Source organism: Antechinus flavipes, chromosome 1, assembly GCF_016432865.1.
Source record: "Antechinus flavipes isolate AdamAnt ecotype Samford, QLD, Australia chromosome 1, AdamAnt_v2, whole genome shotgun sequence".
Lineage (NCBI taxonomy): Eukaryota > Metazoa > Chordata > Mammalia > Dasyuromorphia > Dasyuridae > Antechinus > Antechinus flavipes.
In genome coordinates this window covers 335,824,068-335,842,994 of record NC_067398.1, presented here as the reverse complement: position 1 = coordinate 335,842,994, position 18,927 = coordinate 335,824,068, and the positions used below count along the sequence as shown (strand labels likewise).

The following is an 18,927-nucleotide window of genomic DNA, read 5'->3' as shown; positions in this document are numbered from 1 at the left end:
AGACATGAGAGAGATTTTGCTTTTTCTTTCTATACACCACCTAGCTCAAAACCTAGAACCTAGTAAGAAATTAAAAATCATTTATTAATTAATTTATTGAGCTTTCGAAACTTCAGATCAAGACAGTTATAATAGCATTCTAGTTGATTTCTCTGCCTTTTGTTTATACATAGCATTCAAAATGATCTTCCTAAACCCCAGGTCTTACCATATCTTCCTTCTACTCAATAGAGGATGGACATTGCTATCCATAGAGACCAGGTTTAAAGTCTTTTTCTGTGGGAACAATAGGATGTGACTTGTCTGTTGAAGCTCCTCAGCTCCCACACATGTGCCTTGTGGATCAAAACACTGAATATAAGACAGGTTTCATTAACCCTGACCAAAAATGTAAAGTATTCTTACAGTCCATAAATGATCAAGACTATTGGGAGCCAGTGATATGAAGCAGTCAGTATGTTATGCTTGAGAGTTATGAAAACCTGAATTCAAACCTCATTTCCATTATTTACCATCTTCATGACTTTGGCCCAGGCACTTAACCTTAGTCTCTCATCTGTAGAAGAGAGAGGAAGGTTTTTTCTAGTTCTATGATGTCATGAGTCTCCTCTGTTGGTCTCCACCTTCCTGAAAAACTGGATTTATAGTCCTACTCTTGAGGAAGTAGTTCTACAAAAGTAAACACTTGCCCACTTATATATCAGAGTTCTGACAGGCAAAGCCCGGTTTGTTCCTCTAAGTCATGGTTCCCTGCTATGTTGATCTTTGATTAACAACCATTCTCTTAATTGTGACCCTTATTAAGTTGGCTCATTTATGTCTGAAATTTATCAGAAAAAAATTTGTTTCTTATACTTTGGTTCTGTTTTCTTTACTACACTATAATTTTTTCAGGTCAGGGACAGGTATTCCATTTAAAATGCCTAGTAGTGTTGGACATATAGGAAAACCCTTAATAAATCTCTGCTTATAATTCCCATATTTCTAGCCTTCATCTATTTACCTAGTTGCAGGCATACAGTGGATAAAGCACTGGGCTTGGTAGAAAGACATGAGCCCAATTCTGGCCTGAGACACTTGCCAATTGTCTGACTCTGGGCAAGTCACCTTGCCTCTGTCTGCCTCAATTTTCTCATCTGCAAATGGGGATCATACTAGCATAATATTTCCCAGAGTTGTTGTGAAGTTCAATTAACATAACAATTGCAAAGCACTTTTTTCTCAACTGGACTAATGCAATAGCTTCCTAATGGATCTTCTTTCATTTATTCTCTATATTTTCCATTTTCACCTCCACACTGCTGCTAAATTGATATTCCTAAATTGTTGGTCTAACAATGTCACTCTTCTGTTGACTCACCTTCTATAGGAAGAATTTTTCCATTTAACCTCAATCTCAGTGTCTTTCTCTATGATCATCTCCAACTTATCCCCTCAATATCTTTGTTGTAGGTTGTATCTTCTATTAGCCTATAAACTCCATGAGAATAAGGACTGTTTTTTTTGTTATAATCTCAGAGCACAGTGCTGGGCACAGAATCAGCATTTAATAAATGCTTGTTAACTGACTGCTAAGGAAACTCAGAGGCACCTCTTAAATAAAATACTAATGTCTTATCATGATCTCTCTTTTTAGATTTCCTATTTTCCAGAGTTAAGGCCCAGCAAGAAAGCTGTGTCCTAAGCTTGGCAAAACAACAGTCCTTGTCCTAAATGAACTTCGCTGCAACTAAGGCACAGAACTGATGGTCCCTTAGCTTGGGGCAAGCACCATAAGATCTGGAAATGAAGCCCTGCTACAAATGGACTTTTTGCCACTAGACAACCTTGTTTCACTGTTGCTGTTGTGTCTCACCACTGTTGCTACTCCTTGATTCTTTATCTAGCCACAAATATATAAAACAAGGTTAAAGTCTTACTTCCTCTGGTTTAGTAGAGGAGGCTCCCAACACTTGTCTAATTTCTCTCTCGCAAATGGAATAAGGAAAGTTTTTTGCTTTTAACCCATGTGAGCTCTTTGATATTTTTGTAGTAAACAGTAGTTGCAAAACCTCTAAGACCCTTTGCTCTTTTGTTACCAGAGTTGACACTCTATTTGATATTGAGAGAAATGATTATTAAATAACCAATTGTTAATATTGCAGAGATACAGGATTTTTTTCCCTTCCCACTACCTCATTCTCTACTAGATCAAATCAGCCTCTAAAGAATAGGGCTGATACTGAGACTAAGATTAGATTTAACTTGCTCCTCTCCACCTAGTTCAGACCTTACTTAACTGGGAAAACTCATTGTGTTCTACTCAGACTTTGCAGATGAGTGGGTAGAGATCCTTAGTCTAGATGATGAGAAAATTGGTATGAAAATAGCACCTACTTCACAGGGTTGTTATAGGGTTGAAATAAAGTAACAGCTGTAAAAGCACCAAGCAGAGTACCTGGCTCACAAAGTAGGTGCTTAATAAATGCTATTTTCTATTTCACCCTTAGCAAACTTCTGTTGCTCTTTTTTTTTTTTTTTTTTTTTTTGCTAACCTTATGTAAATGCTATTTTCTTTCTTTCTTTTTTTTTTTTTATTAAAACAATCTCCTTCATGCACTCTCTCTATAGCAGCCAAACTACCCTACTTGTAGAAAGTTTCCCTAACAACACATCCCTTCTACTATCTCCATGACCTTGCACAGGCTATTTGTCGTCCCTGTCTGCAGCACTCTTTCTCCTAGCCCCCAGCAAGACTGAGCTCCAGAGCTCTTTTCTTTCCTGATTACTTCCAATTGTTACTTATCAGTTTGTGCACAGTTATTCCCTTTTGGAAAAGTGCTAACTCCTCTAGGACTAGTTACTGTTACAAATTTGTCTTTATAACCACAATATGCTGTGGAACTGATGGGCACATAGTAGGCCCTCAAAATTGAACTGATTCTTTTATTTTTTTAAACCCTTTTAGGTAGAGTGTAATACCATGACAAGCAAACTGGCCCCCTCAAGACATCAGAGTTTGAATTTGCGTCAAAGAAATTGAGTACTCTCTCCTAACCATCACTAGGTGAAAACCAGGGCGGGAATCTATTAATCCCATCTCAACCGGACTACAACACCCAGAAGCCTTTGTTTCTCAGGGCATACGCACTTCCTCCCAACATCCTTCGCGGCAGGGAAGGAGAGAGTAGGAGAGAAGGAGAGCTCTCGAGGCCGACACGACCCGTCTAGAACTCGCAGCAGCCGAAGGCCGCCACTACCGCTGGCGCCGTGAGAAGAACCTCCGGCTAGGTCTCTAGCGGCTCTTTCTCTCCCTCTCCCTACCCGCCTCAGCCAACTATGTCGGCCCAGGCGCAGATGCGGGCCCTGCTGGATCAGCTTATGGGCACGGCCCGGGACGGTGAGTAGGGAGCGGCCGAGAAGCCCGCGGCTGGGAATGGCGGGCGGTGATGGCGGGGAGCGGAGGTGGGGGTTGGGGGGGAAAGGAGGTGGTAAGGCCTGGCCGGCTCGGTCGGCCCGAACCTGGAGGTGGAGGGGGTGAAGGAGAGAAAGCGGGGGGAGATGGGGTAAGGGGGAGGAGGGGAAAGTTGGCCTGTTCGGCCCTGCGCGTGCGCCCCAGGTGACCCGGGCTTCCTCTCTTGTCTCCCCCGCCCGCCCCGGCGAGGCGCCCGGGCCTTTTGTGCCGCAGCCTCTGGCCTCCCTGCGTCGGCTGGCCTTTCTCGGAGGCCCAGGACCTGGGCCCCTTTGTCTCCGCCCGGATCCTGCCTCCTGGAGGCCGATGCCTCGGGTACTCGGGCAGCTTCCTTACCGCATTCTCTCCCCATCTCCCGGCACGCATGCATCCGCACTCCCTCCTCAGCCTGTGGAGGCCCAGCTTGGGTCTTTTTGTGGCTTATTCCCTTTCTTTCCACTCAGACTGAGAGGCCGCGGGGCGCTGGCTCCCTCCACGCACATCCTTCCACTGGAGGCTCTGGCGGTTCTTTTTGCCCTCCTGAAATTTGAATCTTTCTTCGTGGCTTCTGGCCCTCCCTTCCCCCCTGAGCGAAACTTAGAGGGTGTCAGTTGCCGGCTCAGAGTAACTGATTTGTATCTATATTTGGTGGTTTACAAACCCCCTCACCCCCACCCCCAATGCTAACTAGCTGATATAGTCCGCTTTTGATCGTCTTTTCTTTGCCCCAGGGCCGACTTTTATTTCCTCCTCTCCTGCACCCATACCCTTTGCTTGTTGGCCTAGAAATAGCCACCCTAGGAAAAAATTAAGGAATTTAGCGAAGTGCCTGAGTTTCTTGATCACAGACAGTATGATTTTCAGACCATGTGGCAGTGTTTTCCTGGCTTCCTCTGGAAAGAAGTTCTATCAGAGAGGGAACCTAATATATTTATAATATGTCTAAGTGCCATTTTTATTTTATTTCGTTACGAGAAATTGTAAGGTCGGCTTTTCTAATATGGGGGTTTGTGCAAAGTGACTTTATCACCACCTTAAGCCTTCACATGAGAAACCCAGTGTTTAGTCTAAACTCCTTACAGACATAGGTAGGTTTGTACTATAGCTAGGAAAGAGAAATTTTAATTGTCTCAGGAAGAAAAGCTGTTGCATCCTTTGCAAAACAGACAAACAAACAAACAAAAAAAAAAACAACAAAATTATATTCCAGTTGTGGTTTGTGTTTTCTTTTCTACCGAAATAATGAAGTTGTAAATTCACACTGGCACATTTTCAGGGCTGTGCAGATTCTTTGCACTTTATTTCATAGATGAATAAGTGCTTTTTAGCTTTCTTTGTATATTGAGTTGCTTTTGAATTGCTTCCCATATTTTTATTTCATACAAACTGAACAATTGTGGCCCCTCTATTTTATTTATAAAGGTTCAGTGTATCTTTGCCTGCCTACATCAATCTGCAAGGGAGTTGCAGAAAAGCCTCATGTTCATCGAGCCGTGAGTCACAACCAATTTTTAAAGCTGTTATAACAAAAAAGTGTTTGCTTTTTTCACAAGTAACTTTAAAAGTGTAGTTTAGAAAGAAAACATTTTCAATAAAAAAGACACTACATTAATCCTGGATGCTTGCAAATCCTAAAATATAGTCCTACTTTAGTATTACACAGATCTGTGTCATATACACAGATTAGCTTTAAAATTGTCACATTCCATTGCCACTTTGCCTTTACTTTTATGTATCATTCCCCTGACTTCCTTACTGCAGGTGTGGGCAAGAAAACTTTTCCTTTAAAACTTTTCAACAGCGGGCATAAAATTCTGCAGCTGAGGTCTTGAAGAATGCAGATGGGTACAGTATGTGTTGGAGCTCGCAGTGTGTATTGACTAACCTAGTTTCTTTCTGCCTTTCTCATATTGTCTTGTTAAAAGTGACTCCCAAATGCTAAAATATTTGTAAGGGTGGGAAAAAGGGAACTAGGGAGATACCCAGATTAAAGGGTTCTACAATGAAGTTTGGATACTTTTCCTGGACTCTGGACAAAAAACACTGCCTACTCAGTTGTCCACATCAAGAAAATAGATGAATAAATACCTGTTGCTGGTGGAAATTAGGAGGTGTAAGTGTCATATTTTTGATTCATGGCCCACTGAGAAACATAGGTTTTGGTATCACCATCCCTAGCTGCTCTCCTTGAGGAGGGTCCAGGTAAACTTGATATTTGTTAAACCATTTAATTGTGGTCATTTGACTATTATTTTACATAATGGGTAGGTCAAATCTCTTTTGGTAAGATCCCATATTCTGTTGTGATGTACTTAAGAAGCCCATAAATACATCAGGAGTCCAATTTCCAATTATGTTTCTAGACCCTGTTTTTCAGTGAATTTGATGGGGAGTACACAAAATTGATAGTCCGAAAATCCAGGTGAATTGTTGCAGCAGATACCCATGCATGGTTAATATGATAATACTGTCTTATTTAAAAACAAACATGAATTTCAGGAGACGAAACCAGACAGAGGGTGAAGTTTACAGATGATCGTGTCTGCAAGAGTCATCTCCTGGATTGCTGTCCTCATGACATTCTGGCTGGAACGGTACGTGATATCTAATAGTATGTTAAAGTCTTAAAGAATTGCTTTCTTAGGAGAAGCTGTGCAGCTGATGCTTAATTTTAATTAGCTTAGTAGAAATTTTCTGGTGCCCTTAAAATTATATGTATAAAACCTTAAGAAAGATGTCTTTGAGTATAATAGGACTATTTGTATACCTTACTACTATAAAATTAATAGATTTCAGAAAGCTAGTCATATTGAGTAGTAAGATGATATTGTTATTTCCTGAAATAACCATATGATTTGTATATTAACTGCCACTATTTTAGGCAAGCAGATTGATCTGTTTTGTAGACCCTCTGTGACTCTTAGCACTTATCAGTGTTGAATAATTTAGGTTGATGACTTTCTTTTCTTTTTCTTTTTTCTTTCTTTTCCTTTTTGAGCCAATATGTGTTACAGCTTAATTTTTTTTTTTAATCGTGTAACTATTTTAGAAAAGCATTCTGTGAAAGTCAGTCAAAATGGATTTTTCTTCAATTTTACGCTTAATTTTTGTCTCATTTATTTATTTTTGGAGACAATCCAGGTTAAGTAACTTGCCCAGGGTCACACAACTAGTTAGTGTCTGAGATGGGATTTGAAGTTAGGTTCTCCTGACACCAGGACCAGTCTTTGTACTACTGAGCTGCTTCCTATTTTATTTTGCTTTTAATTTTTCCCATTAAAGTCTGACCCTCGTGTCTCCTGTGAAGTTGGCTCAAGTTTCTTGAAGATTGTTAATGAGAGGCCATCTCTGGTAGGCCATAACAATAAATCTAGGATTTAGAGAGGTCTGTAAGCTGGGGACTAACTAGCCAGCTTGGCTAATGGAAGAGATTCTTGTCATTAGATTAATTAGCAAGTAATTTAATTTTTTTCAGCCAGAGAAACTCATGAAAACTTTTAGAGGGATACATTATAAGCCATATTGATAGGAGAGAGCAACAGAGCAGAAGTATTTTGGGAGTCAATTCATACTGGCTCTTGAGAGTTAATTGTTAAATTTTCTGTATGAATATAAATTGGCAACTTCTGCAGTCAGAACTTGATTGATTTGTTATTGTCTAGAGTTAAAAGTGATGGTGAAAATGTTATATGGATTAATGAATTCTGCTTACATTGTTTTTTGAAAGCTGGTTGTAAACATTAACATAATCCCAGGAAATATCTTTGAGATACTGAAATACAGATTTAAAATGGAAACAAAAACGGCACACTTGTGCCACTTTTGTTTAGTAATTTCTAAGGATTAAAAAGACTAAGATTAAAAAGGCATAATTTTGCTGGTAGGAATGAAGACGGTCTTGCCATGACATACAAGTGAATTGTATTTATGTGAGGGAAGGCTGGGCAAGAGCCATTGGGTCCAATGGCCAGATATAGATCAAGATGACTGGAGATGGCCCTGGATGCAAGGGTTCACCTTAGCCTTTTTAAGCTAAAATCTTCAACAAGTCTGTTTGATTAGGGAAGGGTCAGAGAGGACGACTAAAGAACAACAAAGCACTTAAATAATTGCTTGCTGGACCCTGATAGTGAGGAAGTCCAGATGATGGTCTTTGAGTACTTCTCCTGGGGAGGTGAGATGGGGGGCTTTCAACAGGTGGGCTAATCCATCAATCAGAGCAAGATCTTCTAGTGAGCTTCTTCCTAGGTGCCTACTTCCTCTTCTAGGAGGAAGGGTTACCAGTCATCAAAAGAAACTAACCACAAAGTATTTCGCCCCTCTGACTCCCCCAAACAAAAAGAAATGAATGTTTGTTGATTGATTAAATTAAAAAACAAATAGGCATGAAAGGACAATGGAAACAGGGACAGTTGCTTAAATGCAGAAGAACATAAAGGGACATACTTATACTAATAAGATAAGTCTGCAAAAGAAAATTGAAGCCAAAATGTATTAGCCTCAAAAGATAGAGAGTTTATACCTTATTTTGTTCGGCCATGAGAATCCATTGAAGGATCTGAGTAATAAACTTTGATATAAAGACTAAATTGCATGCATGTAGAGAGAAAACTCTGGAGACTATGAATCAAAGGCATAATATTTTACCTTTTTGTTTTCTTCCTCATTTTTTCCCTTTTGCACATGATGGCATATATGAAAATAAAAGGATTGCACATACTTAACCTATATTAACTATATCAGATTGCTTATCTTGGGGAGAGGAAAAGTGTAGGTATGGGAACAGGGGGCTGGGGGATGGAGAATGGAATGCTGGAATTTAGAACACAAAGTTTTACAAAAATTAATGTTGAAAACTTTACATGTGTTTAAAAATATACTAATTAAAAAACTGGATTGGAGAAGACAAAAACAGGAAAATCTCTTTGGATGTTACTGAATTAAAGTGAGGGGTAACAAGCAACTAAATTTTAGGTAAAGAGTGATTAGGGAGAGAGCTAGAGATATATTGGGGAAAGAAGGTAAGTGACATAATCAGGCATAGGCAGTCCTGGAACCCCAGGTTATCCTAACCTCAGTCTACTCTTATTCTAAATCTCCAATATCTGATCATTAAACCTTTAAAAAAAAACCTCTCTGTGTAGCCCAAGAATTTAATCTAGGGAATGATGCCCCCTCCTATTAACTAGAGGGTAGTTTGGATTTATTTCACATATACATTATTGTAGGGATAGACAAGAAATGTAGTGTAAATTTCTTGAGGGCTGGAGGTTTTTAAATTTTTTTTTACTATCCCTAAAAGCAAGGCCTTTCATAAGAGTTCCACAAGTACTAGTGAATTCTAGAAATTTCATGGTTTTCTTAGATGTAGTGTTTCTTCTATTAATAGTTTTGAAGATTGGATAGCATACATTCACTAAAGGGCTTATTTTGGCATTGAGCATGAACCTAGATTTTTAAAGGCTTTGCCATTATAATAGAAATATTTGCAAATCTGATGTAGCTAGAAATGCTTCTGACTCATACAATACCAACTATTATTTTATGATAAACTGTCTTTTATTTTCTCATGTGTCCTATATTTACCTCACCACTAGAAGAGAAAAGGTTTAATTCTACATAGTACTTAACATAGCATCATTAGAAATGGGTATTATTAATGGATGAATTGTATGTCTTTCATCTGAGGACCATCTCATTGAGTTACTATTCCCTGTATCAAAGTAGAAAACACTTAGCTAAATTCAGAAACATTTATAACCAGGTTAGCTGCAGGGTGATGAATTTTTAAGCCACAGTTTAATTCCTGAAGACCATCTGCTAAATTATAGAATAGTTGCAATTCTGTATTGGTGGAGAATAACAAAGCTATAAAGGTGCTTAAAAGTATTAAAGGATGATGTTCATGTTCTCAGAGAGGATTTTTTCTGATGAATTATACTTTGTCTTTTATTACTTGGAGAGCCAGGAGAAAAACACTGTTAGTTTCATCTTTGGTATTATAAAAGTTGGTAACTTGATTAACATAGCTTGTAGCTACAGTTTGAATAGGATATTTGATAATGCTACAGCTATTTATATATCAGTCTTTTGTTACTCAGTAATGATCATAATTTTCACCATTCATAAATATTCTGATAGGAAAGCAGTAGTGGGAACGATCCAGGATTCTATCCTAGAATTGTGCATGGAAGAAGCTGAAAAGGAACCATTTCAATCTTTTTTTTTTTTTTAAGTAATTATTGAAATCGTATTCTTCTTGAGCACTGTGACATTTTTCAAATTTAGAATACATATTTATTGTGAGGTTAATTTTAAGTTTCCATTTGTAGTAATACTTTATTAAGTACTACATAATAATTAAACATCTTTTGGTTAACTTCAAATAGTTCTGGTGTTGAGGTAAGTATAGGCCACTTAGAAAAATATAGGAAAAAGTTCCTAGTAAGGTAATAAGCTAAAATCATTTAGGAAAAAGTGTACTATTTTGAGTCCTAGCCCTCCAAGTATAGTTTAAGATTAGGGGTTCTAAACTTTTATCTTTATTTTTAATGTTTTGATAATCATTTTAACATGTCTAATACTAAGTAATTTGTACATTTAAAAACATTATTCTGAGAAGTGGTTCATAGGCTTTATCAGACTACCAGAGAAGTCTATGACATAATAAGGTTAATAATTTAAGTTCCTTTTTATAATAATTTAAGTCTTTTTTATAGTTCTAGCATTCTTCAATGCTTAAGGTGTCTACTATAGGTTTCTAGTTTTTCCTGACTTCTTTAATACTCTTTACTTTGGTAGTGTGTCTCTAACTAGGGAATAAAACTTTGGAAAGAATTTCCTAATGCACAGAGATTATGGGGTGGAATAGTGGAGAGTTCTCTTCTTAGGGTTCATATTTTAAGGAAATGAAATTGGCTATGAAGTTGAAAAGTGAGAACCGAATTTTGAATGGAATTTAATAGAGTAAATTATTGAAAGAATCAGTATACTTGTTTTTGGTAATTTCAGGCTAGACACAAGGGAATGGAGTGGTGAGCAAAACTGCTTTGAGAACTTGATTATAATTCCTTTTGCCCTTTGGGAGAGGGAAAAAAAAAAACTCCTGGTTCTCTGGTCATGATCTGCTACTTGCTAGTTGAATTATCTTGGCTAAGATAGCCTCACTAAAACTATTTTCTTAACAATAAAATAGGGTTATTCTTCTTTAAGATGTGGATGTGAGGAAAACACTTTAGAAACAGAAGCTGCTGTTAGGATTGTAATTCTATGACAAAAGTAGTGATCCAGGTTAGAATGCTCTTAGTTATAGTAATGTTAGATTAGCTAATTTTATCTAATTTACTCAACTTAGAAGCATGGATAATGTTGCAAAAGGGTAAAAGTATCCGCTAATAACTACTATTGGTGTCATTGAAGTAGTTTTCAAATGCCCCTTTTGGGGGCAAAAGAAACGATATGATGACAGTAGTCCATTGAGTAAGTTTTATTCTGTCAAGGGTTTCTTGGAATAGTTCTTTTGAGTTTTCTGGTCTGGAATTTGTACAGTTGCTGATATTTTTAAATTTTTAACTTCCTAACTTGAACTTATATTCCTTGTGAGTGTACATTACTTATTCTTTGCAAACAACAATGCTTGATATTCCTGTTTAAAAAGCAATATTCACTTCTGACTTAGTGTTATAATTAAATGGCTTCTCACTTATATGTTCTTTATTTCAGAGTGAAAACTATACATTAAAGGGAAATTTGTCAGCCTAGGAAATCAGACTTGGCTGCAACTTAATGGAATTCCCAGTATTATTGTTGTTCTTATATTTAAATTTCCTCTAATATACATAATTTTGTTTTACTGTTCTCTGTGATAAGAATTTGGTATATATGTGCAGAAGTAATTTTAATTTAAATGTTAGAATTGTTGAGGCACTAGGTCATGGGACATTGTGGGAGAACTTGCCTTTTGTGATGTTGTTAGCAAAATTTAGAATATATCTTCAACAGTTTTAGTTTTCCCTGTAATAGTGTCCTAAAAGCTCACATTTTCATAACTTTATAGTTTACAAAGCACTTTTCTCACTACAACCATTGAGGGGGAGTGGGGTCCTTGGTGTCCTGACGTCTTAGATTAAAGGTTTCCCTGTTTCTTCCGTCTTTGTTATTTTCTGTAAGGAAGTACTTCCTTTTTTATTTGTCCTAAAACTACCTATTTCAGAGTTTCCCTTCCTAGATAGATTTCATTATATCAAATATTGGTTTAAAATAACTAACAATTATTGATTACTAATGTTTGTAAAGCAGTGTCCAGTTTTGCATATTCTACCATGAACATATACTTTGATTTTTATAAACTTTAAAGTAGTCGTGGGTTTATTAACTCCCTTCTAAACCTGGAATTCTTAACCTGGTATCCATACCTCCGGGGAGGGGGGGAGGACATGAATGAAATGATATTATATTTTGATAAAGTCTTTTATTCATTAAAACATTCTGAGAAGAGATTCATAAACTTCATCAGACTGCCAAAGGAATCTGACCAAAAAAGCTCGGAAGACTTGCCTGATTGAAGGAATAAGGGAGGACACGTAGCTGAATGAATTTGAGTTTGGAAAAATTCTCAGTAACACTCTTAGTTAAGATATGGTCCAAAAATACTAGGATAGTATACAAATTGTCTCTTTTATAATAAATAGCAATAAGCTATATAGCATATTAAATGAATGTAGAATATTGTTGTAAAGAGAAAGCTTTAAATTGATGCATAGTCTTCATTTTATACTCTAAGTAGTACTGAGTAGAGGAAATTATTTGAAAGCTTACTTTATATCAGCATTGTGAAAGTGTATCCTACTAAAGTAGACAGCCCCCAAACTTGTATGTTATACTTCTTGAATTATTCTTCTTACTTAGGGAATTGTGGGAAAGACTTTAAAGCAGAAGTTCTTATCTTAGAGTCTATAGATGCTATGAGAAGAGGGGTAGGGGATCATGAATTTGCCTGGTGAAAAAAATTACATTTTTATTTTCACTGATTTCTGACTGACATTTGGTATTTCCATCACGTATGAAAGCATACTACATGAGATTGTGGGAAATGAGGAGTGGAATCAGTTGGATCAATGACACAATTAGGAACTGCTCAGGTGATTTGGATCACAGGAGCAGATAACATCAAGTTTCTGAATTTTAGGGTCATAGGTAATGGGGAACTAAGTTACTAAAACTGTGTTTAGTCAAGGTTCTAATCCCTGAGAACTAATGAGATAGCAAAACAGAACTTCAGTGTTATAGAAAGTGGGATAAATTCTCCCTGTGCAACAGGAGAACTGTTCGGTTCTGCAAATATGTATTATATCTAGGATATACTGCAACATACTTAACATATATAGGACTGCTTGCCATCTTGGGGGGGGGTGGAGGGAAGGAGGGGAAAAAACGAAACAAGCGAGTGCAAGGGATAATGTTGTAAAAAATTACCCTGGCATGGATTCTGTCAATACAAAGTTATTATTAAATAAAATAAAATTTAAATTAAAAAAAAAAAAAGAAAGTGGGATACAGTATAAAGCAAGGTATTAAGGCAGGGATTTGGGCACAAGGGAATGAGATGAGAATTCAATTACCAAGGCCAACTGAAGTGCAGAGTAGGGAATTTAGTCATTATAGCTCATTTAAGGCCCTAGTTGTTAGAACTTGGTAGAGCATAACCTAGTAGCAGAGTTGGGATATATTGAATCTGGACTAAGGAAAGTCATTTTGTTCTCTGTTCTCTTACTGCTGTGCTGTGTGATTAGATAAAGGATTTAATCTGGGATGAATTTTCCTCTGATAAAAATGAGGCAGTTGAATTCAATGATCTCTCAGGCCCTCTCAGTGCTAACAGTAAGCATGAAAAAAGTCAGATTTATAAAATGATTTTTGAACTTGAATGTGCTTTGGGCCATCGATCTTACTTGGCCTTCACTTTGTTTCTTTTTAGTCTAAACTTTAGAGTTAACTTGGTCCTGCTCTGATGTCTCAAACCCCTTCTCTCCTTCTCTTTGTCAAGTCATGCCTTACCCAACTCTAACTCTGGAAAACTCCCACCATCTGCTGCTCACATATTGTGAAATGGAACTGGAAAAAGTTATGCTAGGGCCATTAGATATATATGGTCTTGACTGGGCCCTCACTGTAGCTGAGTAATTGCAGTGGTTCTTCAGATTTCTCCTCAAGTTTTCCATACTCTCCCTCCTTTTCTCTCAATTAAGGATCTTGACTAATACATTCCTGAAAAATATAGGCCATTTACAACTAGCTCCCTGTTTTTCTCTTCTGTACAACTAATGATTCTTTTTTAAATTTTTTATTAAAAGCTTTTTATTTTCAAAATATATGCATGGATAATTTTTCAACATTGACCCCTGCATAGCTTTGTGTTCCAAATTTTTCCTTCCTTCCCCCTCTTCCCCCCCCCCCCCCGGTCTCCTAGATGGCAAGCAATCCAATGTTATACATGTTAAAATATATGTTAAATCCAATATATGTAAACATATTTATACAGTTATCTTGCTGCATACGAAAAACCAGATCAAAAAGGAAAGAAAATGATTAAGAAAACAAAATCCAAGTGAACAACAACAAAAAGAGTGAGAATGTTATACAACTAATGATTCTTTACATAATCTTGTCTTCTTTTGTCTCTGAAGAGGTGGCCCTTCCCACCAAGATCACCTCTTAGATGTGTGCCTTTGATTCTACCCCTTCTCTTCTGGGAAATTGCCCCCACAATTATGTCACTGCCCATTCAGTCTTTTCTTATCTTCCTTATCCTTTGTTTCCTTTCCTGCTGCTTATAGCTCACCTCAGTCCTGAAAAACTCTTCATTAGACGCTACCATTCCATCAAGCTATTTTTCTCTCTTTTCCTCTTAGACATTGAGATTCCTAGAAAAAGCACCTGACCTACAATGTAGCATTGGATGTCATTCACATGACACAGCTCCAATACCCATATTTCAGTCATTATCCTTTTTGATCTGCCTGTAGGGCATTCAGCTTCAGATACTTACTAGCTGTTTTACCATAGACAAATTACTTAATCTTTGATATGCTTCAGTTTCCTCATCTGTAAAATAGGTAATAATAGTAACTCCCTTACAGGATTGTTGAAAGGATAAAATGAAATGATGTTTCTAAGTGCTCTACAAACCTTAAAGTACTTTAAAGTACTTTGTAAAAGTTACTGGCCACACTGTCAATCCCTGGGTATGTTATCCTGGTGTCATGCTGCCCTATGTTGCTGATTCGCCTGAGCTGCTCTTTTTCAGTCTTTGTTGTCCATCTGTCTTGACAATTGGTTTACTTAAAGGCTTTTTCTTGAGCTCTTTATACATTTTCTCTGTGATCTTGTCAGTGCCCATGGGTCAAATTATCTTCTCTATGGGTGATTCTCAGACCCATATATCTAGCCCCAATCTCTCCTCTGCTTCGAAAAAAAAAAAAAAAAGCATTATATCACCTAAGGGACAATTCAAAGTGAATGTCTTATAGGCATCTCAAATTCAGCATGTTCAAAATAGAACTCATTTTTATCCCCAAACCATCTCTTGTTGATTTTCTGCTATCCTTGAACTTGACTTGCTTGACTCTTTACTTTCCAATCAGTTGCTAATTTTCCCTTCACATTTCTCATCTCTTTTCAACCACAGCCACCACAGTAGCCCCTTGAACTATTGCATTGGCTTTCTAGTTGGCCTTTCTATCTAAAGTTGTTCTCTAATAAATCACCTTCCCATATAGTTGCCTGAGTTATTTTCTTGAAGCTGAGGTCACCCTTTGTAAATTCTTCTGCTCAAACTCTAGTTGCTTCCTAATTTAGGATCAAATATAAACTGTCTTTGGCATTTAAAATCCTTTAAATCTGGCATCAAAACTATATCTCCAGCCTATATATATTACTTCTCTTTATATCTTCTGTGGTTCAGTCAAATTGGCCCCCTCATACCTTTCTACTGGCTGTTCCCCATGATTGAAAAACTTTTTTTTTTTTAAGCTTCCTTTTTTCCTTCAAAGCACCATCTTCACAAAGTCTTTGCCTGATCTACTTTCCTCTCTCTACAAGCTGCTAGAACCTTTCTCTTAAATTATTTATATCTAGATATGTTGCCATTATAGATAGAATATAAGCTTTAATCAAAGACAGTTTTGTATTTGCCCATAATTAATTGATCTCGCACTTTTTCCTTTTTGACAATAGCACATAGAAGAATCCATATGGAGCTTGATAGCATTGAGATTTTTGTGCAAGAATGGAAGAAGAGACAGTCCCTAGCAGGTTAATTTTAAAACCTGGAAATTTTTAACTGCTTGATTTCCAAGCTGGTTGAAGTATTATTCTTTCCCACCTCTACTTCCCTCTCACTTGTACTTTATTTTCCTATTAAATATACAGATAACTCCAAGATTCTGCTGAAATCAAAATTTCTGCTAATCATGAAAAAACTGAAACTTATCTACAGTAAATAATAGTGGTTCCAGAAAAGAGAAAGAAATACCAGACCTTCCTCTCATTACAAAGAGGAAGGAATTATGAATGTACAGAGATGTCATTGATTTGTCAATCAGTTTTGCTTAAATGTTGTCTTTTTTTTTTTTTTTTTTTTTAATCACTCCCCATGGAGAGGGAACTAGATCATTATCAGGAGATAAATTTGGCTTTTTTTTGGGTGGGGGAGGAGGGGAGACTTGTTTTTTTTTTTTTTTTTTTTTTATGGCAAAAGAAGAGAGAGGAAAAGCCTCTTTAAAATAGTGCCGCTAAAGGCAAATACCATAGAGATTGTGTACTGTGTAAACGGTGCTGTTTTATATATTTTAAAGTTCATAATTTACATACCTCCTTCTATTTTTAACTTCACAATAACCTTTATAAAAGTTAGTTTTACTGGTATTATCTCCATTCCATCCAAGAGGAAACTAAAGATTAGAAAGTCTTAAAAGTGATCCATGGTTGAACAGAGTTGGAACTTAAACCAACTTAACTGGATAGGATAGCACTTGATCCACTTAACCCCTCTTTACCTGGAATTGAATATCAGCTCTATCACTTTTATCTATGTGTCTTTTGGCAAATTGGAATAGATGACTGCTGAGATCTTCATTCATGATTATTAGAAGAGATAAGGTAGTTTCTCCAGTTAGCCCTTTAAACAGTAGTTACAAGAACTCTGAAGTTCAAGACTAGACATATAGGTAGAATTAAATGGAAATAAGAAGTTGGCTTTTTTGGTATGTTTTTTGTTTGTCAAGGTCATTTCAGTTGTCTGTTTCACCAAAAGTATAGAGAGACCAGAGACTGAATGCTCAAACTCGGATGAATGATTTGGGGAAATATCAGTATTAGAGGGAAGGAATTTTGACCACAGCAGTTCCAGCTATTTCCTCATAAGTTTGGTAGCTTGCACATGTTAGGAATAATTCACAAAATATTCAACAGTTTTCTAGATCCAGAGTTTTGGAGACCCAAGTTGATATAGCTGTCTGTATCTCTTTTAGATACATAAAAACTCCATATAAACCTAAATAAATCTCCTTATCTGTTTTGCTTCTACCTTTGCCTGTTTACCTCTTCTTCCCTCTCTGTCTCTCTGTACATTCTTCATTTAGTATCATCAGTAGTAATGGTTGTAATTAGGAGGCTTTAGGACTAACTTAAAATATTGTCTTTGTTTATCTGTATAAAAACTTAAAAAGTTGATCAAATTGTTCATCTTAACTAATCTGTTTTATAGACATGTTTAGTTTGGCCTCATGGAATATGTAAGGCAAATTTAGAGAAAGAGAAGAGAAAACTTGCTAATAACAAGAGATATCTGAAAACGGAATGGGGCCGTGTTAATCTATTATGAGCTCTTTAGGGAGAGGCTGGTTGATCACTTGGCAGGGATGTCATAAATTGATTGTTGCCTTGGTTTATAGTTGAAGTGGATCTTCTGAGGGCTTTGCTAATGTTGGAATCCTTTGGTTATTCATTGCTTTTAATCAACTACTTCCTAATATGAGTTTTTTGAATGGGTCAAATGCACTAACCATTTGGCGGATAACAGAATGAATTTGATATGACAGATGGCAGTATAAAATTGGCAAAGGTAAGCTAATTAGAGTATGTAGTATTTTTTCCTTGTCATAATTCCTTAATAACGGGAGACTAATAGCAATTTGGCCCTCCGTAGCTGTTAATGTAATATTTGTAAAACTTCATATAGTTTGGAGTATTGAAAAAAAGCTTTTTCTTAATTTTCTAAAGTTGGCTTGGGAATTTGAAAGCCTTGATGAATCAAATGAATAATGAAATATGCCAACCTTTTTTAGTTGCTTTTTGTAACAGGTAAAATTTCATGCATTGATACATGTTGCCTTTTTTTTTTCTCTCTACACAGCGCATGGATTTAGGAGAATGTACAAAAATTCATGACTTGGCCCTTCGAGCAGATTATGAGATAGCAAGTAAAGAGAGAGAACTGTTTTTTGAACTGGACGTAAGTCTTATTTTGTATAAATTAATCCAATCCCATTGTGAGTACTTAAATTCCGAGCTTGACATTTTTTTTTTTATAGCTTGTTGCTGAAGTTGCTCTCCTGACGTATTCTTCCCACATACATTCAGACATGCTGGAATGTAATGGACTGGAAATATTGGGATTTCAATAGATGGTATGGGAACTGGATGTTATGGAGAAAAAATCTTTTAAGTTTTATGTAGTTCAGAATTTGTTTAAAATTACATTTTTACTATGTGTCTGCACATAGATTCATGCCATTTTCCATTCCTCCTTTTCGTCACATACATGAACAATAACTGGTAAAGAAACTGTCATTGGAAAATGACTAGGACAGAGGGGAAAGTCAGATTTATAAAACCATAAGAGAAGTACTGAGCTACTGTGAGAACTTAATAAAAGATTAAATTGGAGGCAGGGATCAAAAAAGAGATTTAAGTAGCAATTTAGAGAGCTGTAAGTTCATGTGTTATCAAAATTTGAGGAAAAATGAAGTTTTAAAAGAGAAAACTGGAATTATATATTATTTTATTTGAAGATTTTAAAGGAAATAGTGATTTGGAGAATTAGGAAGAGAAGATTGGGACATTTGTTTTTTTTTACTGTCAAATTTATAGCTAAATTGTACTTAATTTTTATATAATCATAAAATGTTCAGTCATTTGATTTTGTATATAGTACATATATGCATACACACACGTATTAGAAATATACAAATTATATAACAGATTTTTAATCTAATAACTAGACCAAAATGTCAACACACTTTAGAAGACTGATGTATTTAATTTTTAAATTTTCTTGTGACTTCTGAAAAGGAGAATAAAGCTAGAAAAAAATAATTTTTCCCCCCTAAAACCTGATACAAGTTGAAACCTGAAGACTTAGATACATGAGAAATGATAGTCACGAGGTGCTTTTATTTAGGTGATTCTAACAAAAGGCAATTTGAAAATATATCTCT

The 18,927-nt window shown here is 36.4% G+C and overlaps 1 protein-coding gene across 3 annotated transcripts in view; it reads left to right on the top strand.

Moving 5' to 3' along the window:
- Positions 1 to 18,927, top strand: part of LUC7L (LUC7 like) — a 61,246-nt gene that overhangs the window by 10,617 nt on the left and 31,702 nt on the right. For 2 of the 3 annotated variants that reach the window (XM_051968629.1, XM_051968638.1), the window contains exons 2-4: positions 2,948 to 3,379; positions 5,930 to 6,024; positions 17,844 to 17,942. In XM_051968629.1, the coding sequence (XP_051824589.1) occupies positions 3,319 to 3,379; positions 5,930 to 6,024; positions 17,844 to 17,942 (255 nt within the window). In that variant the 5' untranslated portion in view covers positions 2,948 to 3,318. Of the gene's footprint in view, positions 1 to 2,947; positions 3,380 to 4,852; positions 4,924 to 5,929; positions 6,025 to 17,843; positions 17,943 to 18,927 lie in introns of those variants that run through there. The other variant, XM_051968644.1, reaches the window with a different exon arrangement.